The following is a 25553-nucleotide window of genomic DNA, read 5'->3' on the forward strand; positions in this document are numbered from 1 at the left end:
TCACAAAATGGAAGCCGCGCTCTGATTGGTCACCGCCACTCCCGGACCTTTAATAAAGAAAGGGGAAGGAAAAGATAAATGCAAAAAAGGGGGACTCTCTTTCGTTGGTGGCTGGAGCCAGTGGGGGGGGGGGAGAAGCATGTGTTCAGGACAATTACAGGGCGCTCCCCTCCAAAAATAAAAACAGAGAAAATAGCTTCTATCACTCAGGTCCAGGCGAGGGCTGCATCCTCCCAGGAACGTGAATGCTAATGTGGTTAAAATCCTGGTTTCCCTTCCCCAGCTCAGCTCCGGGGGGAGGGGGTCGCCGGGCCGAAGAGGAAGCCGGAGCGGAGATACCTCGATTGCAACTCGCCTTAGGTCGACGTCTGCCTTCCCCACGGCTCCCAGCGTCTAAACACACAATCGCCTCCCCCAAACTCGGCTCCTCTCCCCGTGTCCCCACGCGCCCACCTCCAGTCTTGGCAGTTTGGAAACAGTTTGGGAGGCCCGAGGCGCACGCCGTGGCGGCCGCGGCTCGGAGGGTAGCCCCAGTCTTGGGAGGTAGAGCCAGGGGAGACCCCCTCCCCCGCCAGCCAAGCCCCCCACCTCAGTCCCAGCAGAATAAATAAATTAAAAGGCCTTCCCCCCCGGGAGGGGGAGGCAGTGTGGGAGCGCGCGAGTGAGGGGTGGGGGGCCGCTGGGGCCCGGGGCTTTGGCGGCGCAGCTGCCGCCGCCGGGAGAGTGCCTGGGGAAGCGGCGAGGAAGGAGAGGGGAGGAGGAAGAGGAGGAGGAGGAGGAAGAGGAGGAGGGTGAGCGCTCGGGTCGGGCTCCTTAGCGGTGTATTGTGGGATGTGCGGCTACTGGGAGCCGAGCCTCCGCCGCCAGCCGCCTCCCGGGCAGCAGCAGCAGCAGCAGCAGCGGCGGCGGCAGCTCCGGGCCCGGCAGCCGCGGCGGCGGCGCCCCCCCCTCCCGGCCCCCCGTCCGGCCGCCCCGGCCTCGGCTCCCGCGGGGGACACCATGTACTGGCTGGCGGCGCAGGGAGGCCGGCGCCCGGCGGGGATGTAAGCGCGGCTGGGGAGGGAGAGGCCGCGGCCAGCAGCCGGGCGGCGCGAGCCCCCGGCCCGGGCGGGCGGGCGGCGCCAGGCCTGCCGCGAGCCCCGCGCCCGAGCCGGGCCGAGCGGGCGAGCGAGCGCCACGCCGGGCGGCCGGGCGGGCACCATGGGCCGGAGTCCGCGTCCTCCGGGCGCCCCGGGCCCCACCAGCCCGCACCGGGGGCCCCCGGGAGCCCCTCGCTGCCTCCCGGAGACGGTGGCCGAGCGGGCGGGCGCGTAATTCTCCCGGAAGGGTTATTCTCTCGCTCCATTCTCATTTTGGGGGGAGCCAGCGAGACAGCTCCTTTCGGGGCGCGCTGGTAAGGTGGGAGGGGGTGGGGGCCGGCCGAGCCGATTCTTTCGCGTGTGTGTAGAAGCGGCCGCCGCCGCGGCGGAGACGACAACAACTTGCTGGTTTTCAGGTTGGGTTAACGGCATGGAGAACAGTCACCCCCCCCACCACCACCACCAGCAGCCCCCGCCGCAGCCCGGCCCTTCGGGCGAGAGGAGGAACCACCATTGGAGAAGTTACAAGTTGATGATTGACCCGGCTTTGAAAAAGGGGCATCATAAACTGTACCGCTACGATGGGCAGCATTTCAGCCTGGCGGTGAGTAGCCGGCGCGCCTCCCGCCGCCCCCACCGCCCCCCGGCCGCGCCGCCGGAGGGGCCGAGCGGCCGGCGCCCCGCTGCCCACCACCCGGCCAACTGTCAGCCAGGGCCCCACTCCTGGAGTTGGATCGTGACCTGGGGAAGGGGGTCTGCCCCTGCCCTTGGGGGGGGGGGGGGGGGGACCAGCCCGCCCATTCCTCCCCATCCCCTCCGCAGATGTCCAGCAACCGCCCGGTGGAAATTGTCGAAGATCCCCGGGTCGTCGGGATCTGGACCAAAAACAAGGAGCTGGAGCTGTCGGTGCCCAAATTCAAGGTAGGACCCCTCCCCCCTGCCCGCGGTCCCTCCCCCCTCCCTCCCCGAGTTCGAAAATAACGCCAGCCCTGACCAAGCCCAGCCGGATTCTGAGTTCCCGCCGTCCAGGGCCGGGAAGTTTTGGCGGGGAGGGGGAGTGGGGTGTCCCCCTCCTGGCCACTGTAAACAAAATAACACTCGGTGAAACTGTAATCAGGGCGCTGATACAGTGTCCCGCACGTCCCGCTGGGGGATCTGGATCCCCACCTGGCTCCTGCTCGTCCAGAGGCCTGGCTCCGGGACCCGCCCCCCTTCCCAGCCGGGTGACTTTGAGGGGACAACTTCCTTGCCCAAGGGGTAGCCCCTGACGGGTCAGCAAGGAGGGGAGGCCAGGATGGGGGGGTGGGGAAAGAGAAACTGTTTCTTTTTCCCCTTTCCTTCCGAACCCAGAGGACTTCCACGTTCCAAACGATTTAATCCTCCGCTTCCCGGGCCCGCCCGCGTGCATTTTTTTTTTCCAAAAAATTTTTCGGGGGAAAAAAAAATATTTTTAACCCTTTGTTGTGGTTGTTGTTTTTGTTTGTTTGTTTTGTTTTGTTTTGTTTTAAGCGCGGGGTGAGTGGGGAATGTTGCGATTTCCCTTCGGTTTTAATGTTTTCCAAACTCCCCTCCCCCTCGGCCCCTGCCAGATCGATGAGTTCTATGTGGGCCCGGTGCCTCCTAAGCAGGTGACATTTGCCAAGCTGAATGATAACATCCGCGAAAACTTCCTGAGGGACATGTGCAAGAAGTATGGGGAGGTGGAGGAGGTGGAGATTTTGTACAACCCCAAGACCAAGAAGCACCTGGGCATCGCCAAGGTGGTCTTTGCCACAGTCAGGGGAGCCAAGGAGGCTGTTCAGCATTTGCACAGCACCTCGGTCATGGGCAACATCATACACGTGGAGCTGGACACCAAAGGTTAGTGGGGACCGGCTGGGCGCCCTGGGGGCGGAGCCGAAGGCTTCCTGTCAGCTTGACCCTTTTCCCCAGCTTCCTCCTGCACTGTTGGGAGGCCCCAACAGTTCTTCCTTGGGATCCCCTCCCACAACTTTTTATATATATATAGATATATAGATATATATGTATGTATATTTTTTTGACCCCTCCTGAGAGTAGAGTCACATGGAGCTAAATGTGTTGTCTGTTGCTAAGAGACAGGCTATAATTTACCAAATGTGCTGGTTCTTGGCCACTGCACCCCTAGAGACTACCAAGAGGCTTCCCCACTGCTGACAACCCCCCTTGCGGGTCCCTCTCAGAGCCGAGGTGGCCTGGGTTTAGGCAGTCCCCAGTGTTGCTGCCTGTTAGCAGGAGGCAGTTTGTTTATTTGGGGGGTGCTGAGGGAGAGCCACTAAGGTACCTTTAAATACATAAAAGAGAAGGCCCCTCAACTAAAAAGAGAATCCTTCAAGAATGGGTACCCCCCTCCCCCACTGCCCCTTCCCCTAACCAATCTGGGCCAAGAGTGTTGTTTCATTGATAATGTTCCCGATAGGGCTGAGGGGGCGGGCTGCTCTGGGTGCTCAAGGGTTGACACTTTGTCTTCCCTCCTCTCTCTTAAAGAGACCGCAGCACCTTCCTAGCAGAGTCCTGCTTGATTCAGAGCCAGGCTGGGGAGCCACACCTCCCACCCTCTGGCTGCCTAGACTCCCCGGAATGCTGGCTGGAGTGTCTTACATTTCTCAGTGGGTGTCCCCCAAAATTTGCCTGTGGCCTCTCTAAGAAGTTGCCACCTATATGAAAGGAGGTGCCAGCTGCTCTGGGACCAGACAGCCCTGTGAACACACTGTTAGATCCCCAGCTCACTGGGGCCACCTGGGAACCCTGCCTCAGAAGACTAGGTGCAGCCACTCCAGGGGTTTTGTGAGCATAAGGTTTGGGGGCATCTGAGTGCACCAAACCCCAAATAGGGAAATCTAAACCTTTTTGTTGTTGTTTTGCTTTTAATAATTAATGCATATTAGTTGAGTCTCTAAGATGATGCTGGGTATTTTTTCCTTAAGTTCTTTTCATATATATATATATATATATATATATATATATTATAAATGGACACAATACCTTTTCATATATATATATATATATATATTAGTTGCAGATGGACACAATACCTTTTCATGTATATATATATATATATATATATATATATGTATATATATATTAGTTGTAGATGGACACAATACCTTTATTTTATTTTTATGTGGTGCTGAGGATCAAACCCAAGGCCTCATGCATGCTAGGTGAGCGCTACCACTGAGCCACAACCCCAGCCCCCATGCTGGGTTTTTTGACTACCCCATCCACAATTGCCAACCCTATACCTAGATGTACCTCTCCTCAGGGCACAAATCTGAGGTTTGTGGCCAATCCACAGCCCCACCCCTCATTTCCCTAGCTCCTCAGTCTCTGGGTGGGGAGGGGCCTGTATACTTTTAAATCTACCTTCCCCCATGGGTGACTGCAGTCTGATTTCCCCCTGAGAATCAAGTGTGCAGCCTGCTCCTGCATCACATACCCACATCTTGAGGAGTCAGGTCACACCACAATTTTGTTTCTGGAAAAAAAAAAAGAGAGAGAGAAGGAAAAAAAGACCTGCAGAGACTGCCACCTAAGTTTGTATTTCGAGCGAGACCAGCAAAGTGTAAAGTGTAGCTCAAGGAATGTGTCTCCTTTGCATATGCAGCCAGCTGCCTCTGAGGTTCTATAAATATCAGTAATCTGGGGCCCTGGTCTGTAAAGACCTCTTTGCTGAGGGGTGGAGGGTTCTGCATGGTTTTCAGTGGGATAGTACCCTATGCATTCCCCAGACTCCCCAGTCCTGGGTCCTCAGCTGGTGGAAGGCAGTGCAGAGTTCACAGTAATGTGCTACTAGAATGTGTTCTGCAAGCTCTGCTTGTCACCTGGCCCCAGATAGTTAGCAAACTATCACCTCCATGTCACCGGACTTCCCCCATCCCTGCTATGAGCCCTGGCTGTTAAGTGGGAAGGTGAGAGAAGCAGGGGTGGGGAGGAGGGTGCTCTTTCTTTGGGCACCATGGCCCAGGTAATGGGAAGGGACTTTGTGCAGGGCTGGGCAGTTCTGGATTTGGGGGAGTCCTAGCCCTACAAGGCATTAAATTCTGAGTCTCAAGATAAGAAATATCAAACAGTTTCACAGCATCCTTCAACAGATGAGGATCCTGAATGAGATGCAAGGGGAGGGAGAGTGGGAAATTGGTCAGGGGTCACACCGCTCCCCCGGCCCAGGATCTCAGACATACGGGCACACCAGGATGCCAAACAGTTCAGAGTCCCCATGGGGGCTGCCCCATCCTGGAGCTTAGCTGAGTGCCCCTCCCTTCTTCACAGGAGAAACCCGCATGCGCTTCTACGAACTGCTGGTTACTGGTCGATATACCCCCCAGACCCTCCCAGTGGGTGAGCTTGATGCTGTCTCTCCAATCGTGAATGAGACCCTGCAGGTGGGTTTGTCACACCAGTGCCCCCATCACACCTCTGGAAGCTTCTAACTCCCTGATCAGACCCCCATCCCAGCCCTCAGCTCACTATCTCCAGTCTTGGAGACCAAGGCCTAGGAGGGAAATGAGCCTGCCACACCCACCACAGGTTCAGAGTGGGGTCTACAAGTCGTGTTTTTCTAAGCTCAGTTCAGTGCCGCTCCCCTGGGATTGATCCTGTGCCCTGTGGCCTCGAGCCCACTCAGCCCCTCCCTCCCACCTTCCCCCAGCACGGATGGGGTTCCCACAGACGGAGCTGTTTTTCCACCCCGATGCTGAAACACTGCTGTGCCCAAAGCCCTGGTGGACGTTGTCTGGGGTATTTCCCTATCCTTGCCCCCAGAAAGCAGAGTTCAGGCCCCACTTCCTAGACCGCCGCCTCGCAGCACTCTCACTGGGCTGTCCCAGCTCCTCCTCTGCATTAGCCACATGCTCAGGAGGTAAGGTCTCAGTTTCATCTGCTGGTCAGCCAGGACGTTCGTCAGATGCTTCCCCCTACCACACTGTTTAAACCCTGAGACTCTGTGAGGCTGGGCAGAACCAAGCCTGCAGCCATTCAACCCCCAAATCCTAGCTCTCGGTCATACTTGTGCCTAGAAGGTTCTCAATGCCTGACAGCCTCAAGCAGGGAGAAATCCCAGCCTGTACCACGATATCAGGGTTTTGTCTTTACTCTGCTTTGGGAGTAAAAAAAAGTCCTCAAGATTTCCTGAGGATGATCGGCTACTCCTAAGAGTAACATTAAGACAAGTTGTGCAGGACAACTTGGCTCTGAGTCCCCAGCAGGCAGAATAAGAAGGGAAGACTTCTGGTCCCTTGTGCCTGTCTACTCAGAGCCCCCACCCGAGATCTCACCTCTCTCTCTCTCTCTAGTTGTCAGATGCCCTGAAGCGCCTCAAGGATGGCAGCCTGTCTACAGGCTGTGGCTCTGGCTCCTCCTCTGTCACCCCCAATAGTGGCGGGACCCCCTTCTCCCAGGACACGGCTTATTCCAGCTGCCGTCTGGACACGCCCAACTCCTACGGACAGGGCACCCCACTCACACCGCGCCTGGGCACCCCCTTCTCCCAGGACTCCAGCTACTCCAGCCGCCAGCCCACACCCTCCTACCTCTTCGGCCAGGACCCCACAGCGACCTTCAAGGCTCGGCGCCATGAGAGCAAGTTCACTGATGCCTACAATCGCCGCCATGAGCATCATTATGTCCACAATTCTTCTGCAGTCACTGCAGTGGCCGGAGCCACAGCTACCTTCCGGGGCTCCTCGGACCTCCCATTTGGGGCAGTTGGCAGCAGTGGGGGCGGCAGTGGCCCTCCCTTCAAAGCCCAGCCACAGGACTCGGCCACCTTTGCCCATACGCCACCGCCTGCCCAAGCAGCCCCCTCTGCTGGATTCAAGTCGGCTTTCTCTCCATACCAGACCCCTGCACCCCCGTTTCCCCCTCCCCCAGAGGAGCCCCCCACCACAACCACCTTCGGGGCCCGTGAGAGTGGGGAGTTCCGGAGGGCACCTGCACCCCCACCCCTGCCACCTGCCGAGCCTCTGGCCAAGGAGAAGCCAGGCACGCCGCCCGGCCCCCCGCCCCCTGACGCCAACAGCATGGAGCTGGGCGGCCGGCCGACCTTCGGTTGGAGTCCTGAGCCCTGTGACAGCCCAGGCACGCCGACGCTAGAGTCGTCTCCCGCCGGGCCAGAGAAGCCCCACGACAGCCTGGACTCGCGCATCGAGATGCTGCTGAAGGAGCAGCGCACCAAGCTGCCCTTCCTGCGGGAGCAGGACTCGGACCCCGAGCTGCAGATGGAGGGGAGCCCCATCTCCTCCTCCTCCTCCCAGCTCTCCCCACTGGCCCCCTTTGGCACTAACTCCCAGCCGGGCTTCCGTGGCCCGACACCCCCGTCCTCACGCCCCTCCAGCACAGGCCTGGAGGACATCAGCCCGACGCCTCTGCCCGACTCTGATGAAGATGATGAACTGGATGTGGGCCTGGGGCCTCGACCCCCACCCGAGCCAGGCCCCCCAGACCCTGCCGGTTTTCTGGGCCAGACAGCTGAGGGGGCCTTGGACCTGGCTGGAGACAGGACACCGACCTCAGAGAAGATGGATGAGGTACCACCGTGTCTGTCCATCTGTCTGGGATTGATTTTGTCTATCTCTGTCCCGCTCTTTCCCCCGAAAACATTTAAGATAACTAGCTAAGACCTGGAAGCAAAAGGGATAGGAGACCAATCCCTTCCCCAACAGGGAAGCTAGTACAACAGATTGAATTTAGAAAATAAAAAGAGGATGGCAAAATCTCCAGAGGCTATGATGGAGCAGCTGCTTTGTCTCTCAGCTCCCTGGCAGCCAAGGAGAAAAAGAGATCATGGCTGAGTTCTGTTGCTCTCCTTGTAAGGGCAGTTGAGAGTTTTCCAAGGGATAAATTCTCACCCTAGCTGCTTTTTTTCCCCTGATACTGGGAATTAAACCCAGAAGCACTTTACCCATGGGGTTACATCCCTTTTTATTTTTTATTTTGAGATAGGACCTTACTAAATTGCTGAGGCTTGGTTCAAACTTGCATCCTCCTGCCTCAGCCTTCTAAGCCACTGGGATTACATGTGTGGGCCACTGTGCCCTGCTGACCTGAGCTGCTCTGATGGAGTTTGCAGAGACCCCTAGAGAGCATGGGCTCTGGTGATGGTTCTAGGCCCGCTTCTTTGTTGAACATTTTTAGGAATGCTCAGGCAGAGAGGAGAGGGACTGGCCAGGGCGCTGTGCTGAGCCAGGCCAGCAGGAGGTCTCTTTTAAAGCCTGGTGCCCTCTGAAGAGATGGGGAAGCAGGGGAGGCAGGTAGGTTTCCTCTCCTGCTGGCTTCTTCAGGGGAGGAGTTGGTTTAGGGGGCAGTAGCCGGAAGTGGGCAAAGTTAGTTGTGCCCGCTATCTCCTCACTTCACGTTGATCTCATTCACCCAAATCTCTAGCCCCAGAAAGTTGCACTCAGGGATTGGGTTTTGGGTGCTGCCAGGTTCTCTTTGGAGAGGGTTAGGTCACCCTCCTATAGCTTGGCTCCGCCCCCTCTGCTCCTGGTCCAGGCCTGTGCCTTGGCCCTCCTAGACACCTGTCTTGGAGTTTGTGGGCCCGGCAGGCATGAGCAGCCAGGGGCGCAGACAGAGCTCTGTGCCCCTGTGGGCAGCAGGGAGGAGAGTCCCCCCTTTCTGGGCCCTTTGATGAGACCGGTTTGGCTGCCTCAGGGAGGAACAGAGAGGAACTTGGCCTCCCTGGGAAGGGGCTGCAGGTGGCTGGGGCTCCAGGGCCCCCCCAGGCAGTTCTGGGGAAGTGGTTTCTGGCAGCAAGTGGTCCAGGCACGGGGAGTTGACACAGGTGTGCAGAGGTGGAGAGCCGCGGGCCCTAACCCCTCCTGGGCCGCCTGGGGCTGGGGGTGTTCCCCATGCTGACCAGCTGGTCCAGGGCTAAGAAACCCAGAGTCACCAGCCAGTAGGGTCTCCTCCTCTGGGCTGTTGTAGACAAGGGGATAGTGAGGACCTGCGACTTGGAGTCTGGGGGACTCCCGGGTGCCTGGGGACAGAAGTCCTGAGCGCAGCTGAGCTCCAGGCTGGCCCTTGGGAGCCCTCTACTGGCAGCCAGTAGAGCAGGATGGGGCCCCGGGGCTGGTGTGTGTGTAGAGAGCTGCGCGTGCTGTACTCCGAGTCGCAGTCCAGGCTGGGGTTGAGGCTGGGGAGCCACCCAGAGGGACCAGTGGGAGGAGAGTTCCTGCTCCACAGAGGCTTCCGAAAAGCCTGGTTTTCAGTCCGTAAACCTCAGCTCTGTTACTTCTGGGTTATGTGACATTTCCCTCTCTGCATCTCAGTTTCATCAATCTGTCAAATGGGCCAGTGAGACCCCCTGCCTCCCTGTCTCAGATGGAGGGAGGCGCTGCCTGGGAAGCGCCAGGCACCGGCTCCACCCTGCTCGGCCAAGGGGCTGGAACTCTGCTGGGGCTCCTGTGATTGGCCGCCTGCAGTGGCCTGGGTTAACCCTCTGTGTGCTGCTCTGGGCTTGCTCACCTGCTCACTACTGTCCAGAACGGATGTCCTGGGGCGTTGTCTCTCAATATCTAGCCCAACCTGCCTGCCCTTCCTCAAGTGCAAAACTACTCTGGGGGAGGGAGGCGTGCGTGCGTGCATGTGTGTGTGTGTGTGTGTATGTGTGTGTGTGTGTGTAGGGTGCCTAGTAAAATCCAGGGCTTCCTACTTTGGTGTTTTTCTTCTTCCCTCACCTCCAGTTTGTCTTTGAGGCCTGCCTCACCTCTAGGCCTGACCTCTGACCTTGCACCCCTCGCCGACCCCATCCTCTCAGCCTCCCAGCAGCACTCCTGCTTTGAGCCTACAGAAGCCCTGGCTGGGGGCTGGGGGCTGGGCCACACAAGAGCCCAGGGGGTGACCCCTCCCTCTCACCCCCACCCCTCCTCCAGCTTCCAGCTCCACCTACAGCAAGAGGAACCCAGGCCTCCCCTACATCCAAGCCTGTGCACCTGGGTCCTACAGCAAAGCGACACACCTCCCAGCCCTTGCTGCATCCTGCGTTCCCACCACAGCCCCTGAGGACAGGTGTCTGCAGGGTGGTCCTGGCCCTATTTCTGACAGACTGCCCCTGCAGAGTCTATTTCCTCATCTGTCCAAAGGAATCACAGAGGAGCCCCAGGTTACAAGGTTCTTGGGTTCTTCTTCAGATAAGAAATGAGATGTGGGGGGCTGGGGATGTAGCTCAGAGGTAGAGCACTTGCCTAGCACAAACCAGGCCCTGGGTTCCATCCCCAGCACTGCAGAAAACAAAAAGGAAATGAGATGTGGAAGGGTGTCCTGCTCTCAGCCCCACACTGGCCCACGTGTGTGTAGCCCCAAGACTAGGTGCGGAATGATGAAGGAAAAAGAAAGACATGCTTCCTATTTACAAGTCCTTAGTGTTGCTAACCCCGCTCACTCACCCACCCACCCCCAGCTCAGTTGTCACCTACTCCAGACCCTCTTGGCCAGAGTGAGGATAGCAGGCAGACTGAGCCACTTCCTGGTTTGAATCCTGGCTTGTGTCTGACTGACTGTGTGGCCTTGGGCAAGTTGCTTAAGCTCTCTGTGTCCCAATTTCCTCATTAGTAAAAATGGAGATAACATCTACTTTGCACGGTGGTTCTAAGGATCAGCTACGTTAATATGCGTGAAGTTGCTTATCACGTAGGAAACGCTGTAGAAGTGTTAACTCTTGATATCATCTTCTCTGAATACACACTGAAACGGTCTCAAATTGAAACAGAAGCTACTTCCCTCTCTCTGCCCCCTACCCAACCACTTTCTCTTTCTCCATGATGTACTTCCTGCCTTCATTCTGGCTGTCTTTTGCCTCCTCCTCCTAGAAATTCAGCACCACAAAAGCAAGATTTGTGTTTTTCTCGCTCGCCTTTGTGTCCCTGAGTACTAGAACTGTGCCTGGCGTGCAGGTGCTGATCGTGTGTTGAATGAATAATTGCTCAAATCCCCTGGCAACCCCATGACGCAGGCGCTGTCATGTCCCTTATGCACATGGAGAAACTGAGGCTTGAAGAAGTTGAGTGACTTGGAATAGGTCACACAGCCGGGAGCCCAGGTTGCTAATCCACCTTGCAGGAGGGCTCAGCTCCAGCCTTTGGCTGCTCAGAAGGGCTTCTGGAGTTGCCTGGCCTCCCTGCCTCCCTCACTGCCCTCTCTGCTTTCTCCACAGGGCCAGCAGTCCTCAGGGGAGGACATGGAGATCTCGGATGACGAGATGCCCTCAGCCCCCATCACCAGTGCCGATTGCCCCAAGCCCATGGTGGTGACCGCAGGGGGAGCAGCTGTGGCAGGCCCCAACGTGCTGGCCCCGACCCTGCCACTGCCCCCGCCACCCGGCTTCCCTCCACTGCCCCCGCCCCCACCCCCGCCCCAGCCCGGCTTCCCCATGCCCCCTCCTCTGCCTCCACCACCCCCACCGCCACCGCCAGCCCATCCTGCGGTGACTGTGCCCCCACCACCCCTACCAGCGCCGCCGCCAGGCGTCCCCCCGCCACCCATCCTGCCACCTCTGCCGCCCTTTCCACCAGGGCTGTTTCCTGTGATGCAGGTGGATATGAGCCATGTGCTGGGCGGCCAGTGGGGTGGCATGCCCATGTCCTTCCAGATGCAGACGCAGATGCTGAGCCGTCTGATGACAGGCCAGGGTGCTTGTCCCTACCCACCCTTCATGGCCGCTGCAGCCGCTGCTGCTTCAGCTGGGCTGCAGTTTGTCAACCTGCCACCCTACCGGGGCCCCTTCTCCCTAAGCAGCAGTGGCCCAGGCCGTGGGCAGCCCTGGCCACCCCTGCCCAAGTTTGACCCATCAGTGCCACCGCCAGGCTATGTGCCGCGTCAGGAGGACCCACACAAGGCCACAGTGGATGGCGTCCTACTGGTCGTACTCAAGGAGCTTAAGGCCATCATGAAGCGTGACCTGAATCGCAAGATGGTGGAGGTGGTGGCCTTCCGGGCCTTTGACGAGTGGTGGGACAAGAAGGAGCGGATGGCCAAGGTGGGTAGGCGGGCGTGGAGCACCCCAGGTGCCCCGTGGGGGTGGGCAGGAAGCTGGCCAGGTGCCCCCTCCTCCAAGGCGTGTTATGGGTACACTGCCATCTGCACCCCTGTGTGGGGGCGATGGACTAGTTGGCACTTTCAGAGTGCTACTGACTATTGTCAACAGTGCCCGCTAGTCCGCTCGTTTACATTTAAATTGGTTGAAATGAAAGCATGAATTGGGTTCTTCATTCACCCTCACCAGATTTCAAGTGCTCAGCATTCTCACGTGCCCAGTGGCCACCACCTGGGACGGCACAGAGGCACAACGTGCCCAGCAGCACAGGTGGGCCACACCAAGGTGCTCTGAACTGGGCTGCCCCCTTGTCCTGGGCGCCTTTGGCAGAGTCCCCTTTTTACATAGTGTTTGTCTATTCATGATCTTAGAAATGAGTTGCAACCTCTTTCAGTCTACATAAGAGAGAGCATTTTCTTTCTTTCTTTTCTTTCTTTTTGGAGTTGGGTTCTGGCTATGCTGCCCAGGCTGGCCCCAAACTCCTGGGCTCAAGCAGGCCCTGCCCCCAGCAGCTGGGACCACAGCTGTGTGCCATCATGCCCAGCATCTTTACTGTCTCAAAATTCCCTCAGTCACTACCCCTAGGCCCAGTCCCCCCTGCCCCCCCCGCCCCCAGAGGTGACCAGGGTTATCACTTTTGCTGTCCCCCCTTCCCCCAAGCATGCTTTGGGAAACGCTGCCGTGACTAAGAGCCTGCTCTCTGCAGTCCAGGTAAGCACACCTGTCAGAACCCGTTCCTCATCTGTAAGGTGGGACAGTAAAAGGAGAATGAGCCTCCTGACACCACGGATGTCTGAAGCTTTGTGGTTCACCTTAACTACGTTGGCCTGCCAGATGAGTCAGGGTGACAGCTAACTAATAGCTACCAATAACAATTTGCATAAAAGGACCCACCATGCCTTGGTGACCTGCACCACGTGAAGCTTTTAATGTGGCTTGTTTTAAAATGTTCCTCAAAGGCAGAGCATTTTGGAACTGCAGGGGCCGCCTCTTAGTGTGCAGTGAAAGGTCTGTGGGTGCTGTTTAATGCCTTGGAACAGCACAGAAAAGTAAGGACAGTGTAAATCTTATTTGTGAAACTTGCGTCCCAGTGGTAGAGATCACGTGCCTACAGTGAGAATGTGTCCTTTTGGATTCCCGCCTCCCTAGTGCAGGGGCCTCTGTTGTGAGGAAGGTAGCCCACTTTGCAGGTGAGGAGGATGAAGGTCAGTGAGGCGGAGCAGGGCTCTGGCGCCTCCTGAGGAAGCGTGTGCTGTGTGCCAGGTGTGCGGAGAGCAGGTCCCTGTCGCCTGAGGCTGCTGTCACTGCCATTCCGAGAAGGCGGCCCGTGGGGTTGGCAGCAGTGTTCCAGCCACAGTGACGTCCCCCTTCTCCCATCACAGGCTTCGCTGACCCCTGTGAAGTCGGGCGAGCACAAGGATGAGGACCGGCCAAAGCCCAAGGACCGAATCGCCTCCTGCCTGCTAGAGTCGTGGGGCAAGGGTGAGGGCCTGGGCTACGAGGGCCTGGGCCTGGGCATTGGGCTGCGTGGGGCCATTCGCCTGCCTTCCTTCAAGGTCAAGAGGAAGGAGCCACCAGACACAACCTCATCTGGTGACCAGAAGCGGCTGCGGCCCTCAACCTCTGTGGATGAGGAAGATGAAGGTTTGTGCCTGGTCACCTCCAGCTTCTCACTGGGTGCTGGGGTTCCCCGTCACCCCCATTTCCCCCACCTGGCTGTGACTCCCCTCTCTTCCTGCAGAGTCTGAGCGGGAGCGGGACCGTGACATGGCGGATGCCCCCTGCGAGCTGGCCAAGCGGGACCCCAAGGGTGTGGGTGTGCGGCGGCGGCCAGCTCGGCCGCTGGAGCTGGACAGCGGCGGGGAGGAGGATGAGAAGGAGTCCTTGTCAGTGTCCTCGTCCTCGTCGGGATCCTCGTCCTCGGGGTCGTCCACCACCTCACCCTCATCCTCGGCCTCTGACAAGGAGGAGGAGCGGGAAAGCACTGAGGAGGAAGCGGAGGAGGAGGAAGCGGAGGAGGAGGAGGCTGAGGAGGAGGAGGAGGAGGAGGAGGAAGAGGAGGAGGAGGAGGAGGAGGGCCCCCGGAGCCAGGTGTCCTGCTCCTCCAGCTCCAGCACGTCCAAGAAGGTCCGACTCAGGAGGGGCCGCCTCGGGTTCTAGGCCTAACCCTAACCCTAACCCTAGGCCATCTGCTTACCTGTCCTCACCCATCCCCGTCCCCCAGGATGACGAAGACGACGAGGACAGCGATGACACTGAGAACGAGGGTGAAGATGCAGCCCTGTCGGGAGCCAGTGAGGACGAAGGGGACTCCGAAGGCGGTGAGTGGGCCGAGCAGGTGGCCAGCCCTGGGCCTCCCCAGAGGTGTCGAGCTGGCAGGGTGCAAGGAGCCCAGAGAGCAGTAGTCAGAGTGCTTTGGGGCAACAATTCATGCTCTTGACATATTCACTCACCAGAGCACCGACAATATTTTCTGGTGCCACTTGTTGAAGTAGCCAGCATCTGCAAGGCCACAGAGCTTTAGGGCAGAGCCTCGCGCCTGGGGTGGGGCCGGCAGCGGGCCAGGGAGCATACGAGATGTCCTGCCCCTGGAGAAGCTTGGTGAACCACTGGCATCGTTCTCTTTTTTTAAAATAATTGTTTTAGTTGTAAATGAACACAATGCCTTTATTTTATCTATTTTTACGTGGTGCTGACGCTTGAACCCAGTGCTTCACGTGTGCTCGACAAGCGCTCTACCGCTCAGCCCCAGGCCAGCCCTGGAATTGTTCTCTTGATCTATTATTTTTTGCAGGATCAGGGATGGAATGCAGAGTCTCATATGTCCTAGGCAAGCAAGCTACGCCCCCTACCTTTTAAATTCTATTCTGATGCAGGGCCTTGCTGAGTTGCCCAGACTGGCCTTGGATCTGCACCACTGTGCCGCGTGGAATTGCTCACTTTAAAGTGAACAGTTGGTTTTGTTATGTGAACTTCACTTCAGTTTTTAAAAAGTGATGTGTAGTTATCAACCCCACCCCCCCACACCTACCTGAGGGCGGTGCTCAGCCCAGGTGCCCCAGTTGGTGGCTCCTGGGGGGGCATCTGGCATGGGGCGGGAGCACCACGGATCACCAGCCTCTCTGCCCCCCATGCAGAGGAGACAGTGAGCATCGCCACCTCCAAGGCAGAGGCGGGATCATCCAGCGAGAGTTCTGAGTCTTCCGAATTTGAGTCAAGTTCCGAGTCCTCGTCCTCATCCTCGGAGGATGAAGAGGAGATGGTGGCAGGACAAGAGGAAGAACAGGAGGAGGAAGAGGTGGAGGCGGAGGAGGCAGTGGCAGTGGCGGAGGAGAGCACGCCACCTGCAGTTGCCAAGGACTTTGAGCAGGATAAGGAAGAGGTGTCTCTGGCCCCAGGGGCACCTGCAGTGGAGTCGCTGGGTACGGAAGAGGAGGTGGACATTGAGGCTGAGGCTGAAGCCTCCGAGGAGCAGACCCCTCTCCTGGAGGAGCCCCCCTTGCCTGTGGGTGTCGAGGAGCTGGCAGGGTGCAAGGAGCCCCTGGAAGAGGCTAGCCTGAACCAGGAAGAGGCCATGTTGCTGTCTCCAGAGCCCCCTGCTGGGGAGACGGAGGCTCGGCCCCCATCATCCCCTGAACGCGTTCCAGGTACCGCACGCTGCCTCCTGAGAGGGCGGTGGGGGAGGCACGAAGTCCTTGCTGTCAGAATCAGCCCAGCTCCTGTCGCAAGTCTCTGTTGCCTCTGAAATGGCATCAACAGAAGCATCTCCCTCACGGGGTCGCATGGGGGCTCATAGTGAGATGAGGTACCTGGCATGCCACAGAACCTCAGGAGCGAGCCCGGCAGGGGCCAGGCCATTCCCTTCCACAGTGCCAGGATTTCCCCTGCAGTTTATCCGTGGACCGTTGGTCCAATGAGATGCTCGCAGAGGGGAGGGCTGATATCCCTGGTCATTTTAGTTCCAGGCGAGTGGGGTGGCCTTGAGGTACCAGTCCAAGGGAGAGGGGCTGCGAGCTCTGCACCCCCCACTGCCTCGGTGGAGCTGCGCAGAGCATCAGAGGCTCTGATCGCACGTCAGCAGAAATGCTCTGTCTGCACGGGCCGGTGCCGTGGCCCTCAGATGCGGTGGCGCTTACTGAGCTGCAGCGTGGCCAGAGCAGCTGTGGAGCCAGACGTGTGATGCCATTTAATTTCAGCATAGCCACATGTGCTTAGTACCTGCCTTGACAAAGTCATTAGGACACAAACTGCTGTATTCAGTTTAATGTATTTTATTTCTTTGACCACAAACCACAGATCTTTGAATACAGATTCAACATTAAGATTCTGTGGGTCCCCAGTACTATTTTAGGCACTAAAATACAAGAGTGGATCAGACAGACAAGAATACCTGTCCTCGTGGAGTTTATATTCTGGGGCAGGGTGAGGTGACAACAGGTCCATTAAAAAATGTGTTCTGTGACAGCGAAGAGTGTGTTAGGGTTCCCTGCAGGCACTGACAAGCCTTGCAGAGGAGGCTTGTTGGATCTTGTTCCATCGCAGAGCAAGTTTTCTTGGGCCACAGAAATGTAGTTTTTTTGCTTGTGTTTTTCGTGGTGCTGTGCATGGAACCCAGGGCCTATGCATGCTAGACAACCACGCCATCACTGAGCCACAGCCCAGCCCCAGGAAGACACAGGGAACGGCTAGCAACTGTTTCCTGTGTTTTCGACAAGCCCCACCACCGTTTAAATGACGCACCAACTGCGCCCCTGGCTGGGGGCTGAGCAGTCTTTGGTTTAACTGGGTTTAATGTCTGCCCACAGAACCAGGGGCCCTCCAGTACCCAGTGCATAGTAGGGCTGCAGTAGTAATGTACTAAGAGATGTCTGGATCAGATAACGATGTTCTGGATTTTGCCTCCTCTGCAGATCACCTGGACGCAGAACCTGAGCCCCCTCCAGTGCTCTCCTTGCCCCTGCAGCCACCATTGCCGCCACCCCGGCCACCACGGCCACCCAGCCCACCCCCAGAGCCTGAGACCCCAGAACCCCCACACCCACCTGTCCCTCTGGAACCTCCCCCTGAGGACCAGCCCCCACGTACTCCTGGCCTCTGTGGCAGCCTGGCCAAGTCGCAGAGCACGGAGACAGTGCCAGCCACACCAGGCGGGGAGCCCCCGCTGTCAGGGGGCAGCAGCAGCCTGTCCCTGAGCTCCCCACAGGTGCCCGGCAGTCCCTTTTCCTACCCATCCCAGTCCCCTAGCTTGAGCAGTGGGGGCCTCCCACGGACACCTGGCCGGGACTTCAGCTTCACGCCCACCTTCCCGGAACCCAGTGGGCCCCTGCTCCTACCTGTCTGCCCCCTCCCGGCTGGCCGGCGTGACGAGCGCTCTGGCCCTCTGGCCTCCCCGGTGCTCTTGGAGACGGGCCTGCCTCTCCCCCTGCCCCTGCCCCTGCCCCTGCCCCTGGCGTTGCCTGTCCCGGTGCTGAGGGCCCAGGCTCGGGCCCCTGCCCAGCTGCCGCCTCTGCTTCCCGCCACCCTGGCCCCCTGCCCACCCCCCATCAAAAGGAAGCCGGGCCGGCCCCGGCGATCGCCACCATCTATGCTGACCTTGGATGGGCCCTTGGTGCGGCCACCAGCAGGGGCTGCCCTTGGAAGGGACCTCCTGCTCCTGCCAGGCCAGCCACAGACCCCCATCTTTCCCAGCACCCATGATCCCCGGGCTGTGACTCTGGACTTCCGGAACGCAGGGATCCCAGCACCCCCTCCGCCCCTTCCCCCCCAGCCACCTCCACCCCCGCCTCCACCCCCTGTTGAGCCCACCAAGCTGCCCTTTAAGGAGCTGGACAACCAGTGGCCCTGTGAGGCCATCCCCCCAGGCCCTCGTGGGCGAGATGAAGTCACTGAGGAGTACATGGATCTGACCAAGGTCCGGGGGCCATGGCGCCGGCCACCTAAGAAGCGCCATGAGGATCTGGTGGCCCCCTCTGCCTCACCTGAGCTCTCGCCACCCCAGCCCCTCTTCCGGCCCCGCTCAGAGTTTGAGGAGATGACCATCCTGTATGACATCTGGAATGGTGGCATCGATGAGGAGGACATCCGCTTCCTGTGTGTCACCTATGAGCGGCTACTGCAGCAGGACAATGGCATGGACTGGCTCAACGACACACTCTGGGTCTACCATCCCTATATCCTGTTGGGCGTGGCTAGACGTCTTTTAGGATGCAGGAAGTCCTCACCACCCTGCGGGCCCCCCTCCCCGCCTGTAGCAGTCCTCAGTCCCTATGAAGCTGGTGGCACTGGCCACTGTTGCCCAGGTAGTACTTGTGCTGGCACTGTGCCAGGCTCCTGACTGAGTCACCACTGTCACTTTAAACACCCTTTGTGCCAGGCCCGTCTCATCCTGAGTCAGTGGGGACGAGATTGCAGAACTTGGCAACAGTGGCCGAGACTGATGTACGTCCACTGCTGGCGCCTCCCCGTCTAGTTTAATCCCACGGTCCAGCAGGGGCAGGGCAGTTGGCGTTCCCTTTATAGGTGAAGAAATGGGCACAGAGAGGCAAAGCCCTCTGCCCAAGTCATGTAGCTATAAGGTGCAGAGCTGAGATTTGGACTTGGGCAGATCTGGTTCCGGAATGGGAGCTCCTCACCAGGATGCTCTCGCTGCTTGTCTCTCGCTGCTTGTCACTGTGAGGCCGGAGCTTTCAGTGTCCCCACGGCTCTAAACCCGTCAGTGAACCTTTACTCTGCCTCAGAGACCCTGCTAAGTATGTTTAGTTGTTCAGAGGCACCATTTTTATGCCAGTGTGCAGGGGGAGACTGAGGCAAGGTGGTTAGTAGACGTGCCCAGGGCGCACCATCGGAGCAGTGGGGCCATGGGGTGGAGGTGGCAGAGCGGCGTGGAGGTCGGCGGTGATGCCCCTGGACAGGGGTCTGAGGTTGGCAAGGCTGGACCTGCTGGGACAGATCTCCTGAGGGCTCTGAGAATGTCCATGTGACCCTTGACCCACACCCACCCACCAGCCTCTCTTCAGCTAAGAAAAAGAAACGGGACGATGGCATCCGTGAGCATGTGACAGGCTGTGCCCGCAGCGAGGGCTTCTACACCATCGACAAGAAGGACAAGCTCAGATACCTCAACAGCAGCCGGGCCAGCACTGATGAGCCCCCTGCAGATACCCAGGTACTGGCACCGGGAGCCCCCTGTGGAGCCCCCTGTGGAGCCTCAGGTGGGGCCGTCCTGCAGGGGGCGCTGGCCTGCAGAATGCTCCCCACCCATATGCTGGGGAGGACAGGGGTGGGTGTGGCCTAGGACCCAGGACAGCCCAGCTCTTTGTTCTGTGGGCAGAGAGGAGCTTCCAGAGGGCTTTAATCAGGGACAAAGTAGAATTATACTTCCAGAGGTTGATGCATCCTATTCTTTAAATATTGACAGTAGTGTGGGATTGAACCCAAGGGCTACCACTGAGCTACACCCCAGCCCTCTTTATTTTTTTATTTGAAGACAGAGTCTCACTAAGTTGCTGAGGCTGGCCTAGGTCCTCCTCCCTCAGCCTCCCCATCAGCTGCTTTCAGGCATGACCCAGCTCATTCCTTTTTTTAATTTGGCAAATATTCCTTGAGCGTCTGCTGAGTAGCAGGCACTGTGTGAGGGGTACAGGAGTGGACAAAAGCCATTTCCTCATGGGATTTGTATTTTATTTTATTTCTGGTACTAGGGATTGAACCCAGGGGTGCATAACCACTGAGCCATATCCCCAGTCCTTTTTTGTATTTTATTTAGAGACAGGGTCTCACTAAGTTGCTAAGTGCCTCCCAGAGTTGCTGAGGCTGGCTTTGAACTCACCATCCTCCTGCCTCAGCCTCCTGAGCTGCTGGGATTAAAGGCATGCACCACTGCACCTGGCGGGATTTATGTTTTAGTGGGATGGGAAGGAAATACTCCCATGACAATAGTCACATAATTACAGGAAAAGCAAATGCTACAGAGAAGACGGGAGAGGAAGTCAGGGATTGGCAGGTAGGCAGAGTTCAGAGGTCACATTTGAACCAGACCTGAATGAGGTGAGGAAACCAGCTACGTGGAACAGGGAGAGACCACAGAGAAGTAGAAAGACTCCCACAAAAAGTTAATACAGGAGAGGAGCTCCCTGAGTCCAGTAGGTCGTGTACAAAGAAAGCAGCATGTGCAAGGGTCCTCAGGCAGGGGGAGCTCAACAGCGGAGATAGACCAGCTCTGGCTAGAGAGGCAGGGGACAGGTTGTCAGGGTCCTGGGGGCTGGGGTGACAAGGTCAGATTTGTATTCTGTATGTGCTGGCAAGCTGGGGGACAGCTGTTGAGAGAAGTGGGGCATTGCGGATCACTCCATGATGGAAGCTCACGTTGGCCACTGCAGAATTGGCTGCAGGGACACAGGGGAGATGCCAGTGCAGTGGCTGTGCTGCAGTTTCCAGGCCAGACCTGAGGGCGGGTTGGACTCTTGTGGCCATGAGGAGAAGAGTGGATGTATTCGAAGACTGTCAGGAAGTCAGATGGACAGAATTGGGCCTGGATTGGGGATAGGAAAGGAAGAAATTGAGTGGGCAGCTAAGGGTCTGACTTGCAGCTTGGGCTGGATGCCAAGCCTGAGGTGGGCATGCAGATGACATCTTCACTTTGGGATTACCTCAGTTTGGGGTCTGTGCGACACCAGGAAGGGAGGTATAGCCGTAGAGCTTGGGGATGGGGCTTCCGGTCTGGGGACTCTGAACAGCTGTCATCAGGATGGAGCTGGCTTTCCAAGACCTAGGCAGAGTGGAGAGCGTGCCAGAGGAGGGAGCCGACCTGGAAGCTCAGGGGTGGGGTGGAGGTCGGGGAGGCCAGGGAAGGAGGGAACCGTGTGGCATGCTGGAGCCTTGCTGGGGTTCTCAGGAGGCTGGGGCAGACACCTGCCTACTTCACCTCTCTTAACTGAGGTCAGGAAAAGGTGGCAAAGGTTGAAGGGAAGTTGTGATGTTTTTACGATGGGAACAACTTGGGTGCATGTAGATGCCGGAGGGAAGGAGGAGGCAGAGAGCTCAATGACTAGGGGTGGACAGGCCAGAGGAGCCCAGGGCAAGGAACCCCGGGAGTGGGGACAACAGAGACGCAGAGCTTAGGGACGAGGAGGTGGGGCCTCTGGCCTGCGTCTGTGTCGGACCGTCCCTGTTGTGCTCGGCAGGGCATGAGCATCCCCGCACAGCCCCACGCCTCCACTCGTGCGGGCTCGGAGCGGCGCTCAGAGCAGCGCCGCCTGCTGTCCTCCTTCACTGGCAGCTGCGACAGTGACCTGCTCAAGTTCAACCAGCTCAAGGTGAGGCTGGGGCCCCCAGGGCCGCCGGGGCTGAAGCAGGACCTGAGGCCAGGACCTCACCCCTCCCCTCGCTTCCTCCCCCAGTTCCGGAAGAAAAAGCTCAGATTCTGCAAGAGCCACATTCATGACTGGGGCTTGTTCGCCATGGAGCCCATCGCAGCCGATGAGATGGTCATCGAGTACGTGGGCCAGAACATCCGACAGGTAGGTGCTGCCCAGCAGGATGGGCACAGGGTGGGCACGGGTCCGCCCACACTGACGTCCTTTTGTGGCTAGGTGATTGCAGACATGCGGGAGAAACGGTATGAGGACGAGGGCATCGGCAGCAGCTACATGTTCCGGGTGGACCATGACACCATCATCGACGCCACCAAGTGCGGCAACTTTGCACGCTTCATTAACCACAGCTGCAACGTGAGTGCCCGACAAGGGGGGCTCTGCACCGGGCCCTGGGAGTCCCGAGCCCAGGAGCTGGCTTGGCTTCCTTCCACACTCGCGTCAACTGGGGTGTGGGGAGGTGTGGCCTGTCGCATCGAAGCCTCAGTTGTCTCATCTGTAAACTGAGTACAGTGAGACTCGGGCTGAGTACTGCTGGGTGGGAACTGCAGGTGCTCCAGAAGTGGTCGGTTCACAGTGCGCGGTGGTGCGCACGTGCAATCCAGCACCTCGGGAGGCTAGGGCAGGAGGATTGCAAGTTTGAGACCAGCCTCAGCAACTCAGCAAGACCGTCTCAAGTCACCCAAAAGAACTATCCTGTTTTTTTTGTTTGTTTGTTTGTTTTTGTTGTTGTTGTATTTCTGGTGCTGGGGATGGAACCCAGGGCCTCACACATGCCAGACAAGTGCGCTACCACTGAGCTGCATGCCAGCCCCAGACCTTTCCACAGTGGTGTGACATCAACTGTGCTGTCCTCTAGTGTGTTTTGAGCACTTGAGTGGCCACTGCAACTGAGAAATGGAGTTTCAGCGTTACTTAGTTGTAACGAACTTCATAGTAGACAGTGTTCATGGCTATGGGAGGGAGCACCGAAGGCTGAAGGCAGGAAGCTCCGCGCAGCAGCAGGCCGGCCGGGGCTGGGTGCGAGCTGTGCAGTGCTGCTTAATGGGCTCCCATGGACAGTTTCTTCATCTGTAAACAGGGGCTGTGAAGTCCCTTCTTGGAGGCTGTGGGGAGAGTCAGATGTGCTACTGCACGTGCCCTGTGGAAGGTGCCGACAGTGACAAGTCCTTGGCATGTGCTGGCCCTCCTTGATTGGGCTGGAGGGGCCAGTGGAGTCTTTTCTGTGACTGTCCTGTGAGATCTGAGGGTTAGGAGGGCATCGCCCGGGAAGGGACTAGGGCAGGCATGTGGCCAGCGGCCCTGGGCAGTGGAGAACACCTATTTGAGGGGCAGCAAGGGGACAATGGGTGTGGAGTGTGGGAGAGGACAAGGGGGACAGGCAGGCATGCCAAGTCACAGGCCTGTCAGCTGAGCTGAGGAGTTTCTCGAAAAGGCAAATTGGGCCCTAAGTTCAATCCCTAGCACCAAAGAAATTTGAAAAATAGAATAAATATAAAAGCCTAGGCGGCCACTAGAGGGTATGGAACCATGGGGTGACAGAATCTGCCGTCCCTTGGGAAACCCGCCCCTGGCTGCTGATTCTCTCAGTGGCAGCAAGGGCTGTTGTGGTCCAGGTGCGCAGTGACAGGAGCAGCAGAGGTCAAACTCCAGAGGCCGTTAGGCAAGAGAGTCACCTAGACATGGGAGGGGGTGCAGAGCCAGCACTGATGGAGGACGTGGTAGCTGGGTGCTGGGGGCCGGAGCAGGAGCACGCCAGGAGTGAGGGTTACTTCCTGTCCCTGAGCAGGCAGTTGGGTTTCTGGCTGCGGGTCGGGAGCTGGCATGCCTTTTCTGTGCAGAGCCAGGTGGTAAATAGTTTTGTCTTTGAGCCCCAGTGACCTCTGTAGCAGGCTTAACTGTACCCTGTAACAAAAGCAGCCACAGGTGATGAGCAAGTGATGGACAAGTGTGGCTGTGTGCCAATAAAACTTTATTCACAAAAACAGGCAGCTGAGTCTCCTAGTTTGCTGACCTATTTAGGACTCAGAAAAGTGAGGCCTGGCCACATCTATAATCCCAGTAACTTGGGAGGCTGAGGGGGAAGGTTTGCAAGTTCAAGGCCAGACTGGACAATTTAGTAAGACCCCCCTACCTCAAAATTTTAAAATAAACAAATAAATAAGAACAGGACTTGGGATGTAGCTCAGTGGTAAAGTCCCCTGGGCTCACACGCAGAAGAAAAGAAGTGAGGCCTGGGCCGGAAATGTAATTCTAGGCGTCACCTACGGAGAAACGGAAAAGGCAGCGGTGGCCCCGGGAAATCACCATCATGGTCGTCATTTTTACTTAACATCAGAAGCAAGGGGTTCTTGTCACCCAGAGGAGGGGATGGGCTGAGCCTGGAGCAGCTGACCTGTCTCGGCCAGGCTAGGTTTGAGGGCCTGGGCCTGGGCCTGGGCCTGCCGCCTGCCTCACCACCCACCCCTCCCTGCAGCCCAACTGCTACGCCAAGGTGATCACCGTGGAGTCACAGAAGAAGATCGTCATCTACTCCAAGCAGCACATCAATGTGAATGAGGAGATCACCTATGACTACAAGTTCCCCATCGAGGACGTCAAGATCCCCTGCCTCTGCGGCTCCGAGAACTGCCGGGGGACCCTCAACTAGGCCCCCAGCACCAAACCGAAGGATGTCCGCTGACGCCTGGGCCGGCCCCCAGGCCCCGGGCCGGCCCCTCCCGCCCCATTTCAGGTGCTGTCCCTCACCCCCGCGGCCACATCAGGGCCTGGCGCCCCCAACACTACCCCAGGACCCACCCGCAGCTCCAGCCCCGCTGCGGGAAAGGGCTTCTCTGTCTCTCCACCTGTGTCTCTTTCGTTTTTTAAGAAACGCTCCTTTCCAGATTTCCAGGTGTGCTTAACCGGACACCATCTCTCTGTCTCTCCCTGGTGTGTCTCCCAGTCCCTGTTGCTCTCTTCTGTCTCCTTCCCGTCCTCCGCCTCGGCCTCTTCCCACGAATGCTGCTATGTTGTTTTGTCTTCTTTTTATTTTCCTCCTTGTCATAAGAAAAGACATATTAACCGTTGAAATGTGAAGGCAGAACAGAGAGGGGGAACCCGGCAGGGCCAGAGGCCTCTGTGACCGAGGGTTCCTGCACCCTCTGGGCAGACCGGGCCAGGTGCTGAGGGGGAAGGGCTGGGCCAGTGGCCTTGACCTCAACACTACAAAGCCGAAAGGCCCCCTCTCTGCCAGTGGGTGCAGTGAGGAGACCCCACACCTTCCCTGACCCGTCCCAGTCTGTCCCTTCCCCAGGACCTCGGCACCATCTCCCTGGGCAGACCCTGGGGGAGCCAAGCTGGTCCTAGGCAGGAGGGTCCTCTGGGCACTCCCTGCCACCACCCCTTGCCCCCCAAATCCTTGGGCTCAATGTTTACTTTCTCATTCTGATGCCAGCAATGAGGGGGCCTCCCTGGGGCCCAGCGTGGGGGGCACTGGCAAGGGTGGTCTCCACTCTCCACTGCCCTCAACCCGCGAAGGCTGAGGGGGCTCCCAGGGCAGGGGTCCCCCACCTTGCCATTACGGGTTGTCTGACCTTATGCATGTGGCATTTTTTCATTTATAAGCTTCACCCGCTCGCCCCCACCCACACCCACCTCCCCTGCCACCCTCCCCCAGCCCCCCAAAGGCCAGAGCATATTTATTTTTGGAGTGAGCAGGTTATTTCTCCCAGAGAAAGAAAAATCTTGGGAAAGATTTTAAAACTCAGATCTAAGTCTTCGACAGTGGTTCTTTTTCTCCTTTTAACCCTTCCTCCCCTCCCTTCTCATCCTCTTCAGGGTTTATTTCCATGGATTTTTTTTTTTTCTAGTGCGTGTATAAAATCAAAACGAAGGGAAAAAAATAGGTTTTTGAAGTTCAGAACCAACTTTGTATATAGACTGCCATAAAGGACTTTTTCTCGGGAACTTGTTTCTTGTAGAAACATGTGGGAAGACTTTTGCTCATTTCTTTGTACTTCCAAAAAAAACAAAACAAAAAAAAAAACAAGACACGAACGCAAGTCCCCCACCCCC

At 57.8% G+C, this 25553-nt stretch overlaps 2 protein-coding genes across 4 annotated transcripts in view; one reads left to right on the plus strand and one right to left on the minus strand.

The window, feature by feature from the left end:
• Rhof (ras homolog family member F, filopodia associated) overlaps positions 1 to 1128 on the minus strand; it is a 22517-nt gene extending 21389 nt beyond the window's left edge. Inside the window, exon 1 of one of the 2 annotated variants that reach the window (XM_047560660.1) lies at positions 5 to 1128. The gene's annotated coding sequence lies outside the window, so the exon portion shown is untranslated. The remainder of the gene's footprint in view (positions 1 to 4) is intronic. The other variant, XM_047560664.1, reaches the window with a different exon arrangement.
• Setd1b (SET domain containing 1B, histone lysine methyltransferase) lies at positions 816 to 25553 on the plus strand. Of its 2 annotated transcripts, XM_047560647.1 has the most exons (18): positions 816 to 1043; positions 1496 to 1683; positions 1902 to 2000; positions 2669 to 2939; positions 5370 to 5482; positions 6392 to 7624; positions 11248 to 12069; positions 12316 to 12396; positions 13509 to 13770; positions 13868 to 14253; positions 14351 to 14447; positions 15264 to 15773; positions 17037 to 18296; positions 19125 to 19291; positions 21309 to 21440; positions 21525 to 21644; positions 21717 to 21854; positions 23974 to 25553. In XM_047560647.1, exons 2-18 carry the CDS (start codon positions 1510 to 1512, stop codon positions 24145 to 24147), a joined length of 6039 nt encoding a protein of 2012 aa, XP_047416603.1. In that variant the 5' UTR covers positions 816 to 1043; positions 1496 to 1509; the 3' UTR covers positions 24148 to 25553. The 2 variants fall into 2 exon arrangements, with proteins under 2 accessions (XP_047416603.1, XP_047416604.1); XM_047560648.1 differs by lacking the exon at positions 12316 to 12396.

The sequence above is a fragment of the Sciurus carolinensis genome, chromosome 8 (assembly GCF_902686445.1).
Source record: "Sciurus carolinensis chromosome 8, mSciCar1.2, whole genome shotgun sequence".
Classification (NCBI taxonomy): Eukaryota; Metazoa; Chordata; class Mammalia; order Rodentia; family Sciuridae; genus Sciurus; species Sciurus carolinensis.

Coding starts and splice junctions, on each gene's coding strand:
- Setd1b (XM_047560647.1), top strand. CDS start 1,510: ATGGAGAACAGTCACCCCCCCCACCACCACCACCAGCAGCCCCCGCCG. Junction 14,254..14,350: donor GCTCCAGCACGTCCAAGAAG/GTCCGACTCAGG, acceptor CCCGTCCCCCAG/GATGACGAAGACGACGAGGA. Junction 21,441..21,524: donor TCAAGTTCAACCAGCTCAAG/GTGAGGCTGGGG, acceptor TTCCTCCCCCAG/TTCCGGAAGAAAAAGCTCAG.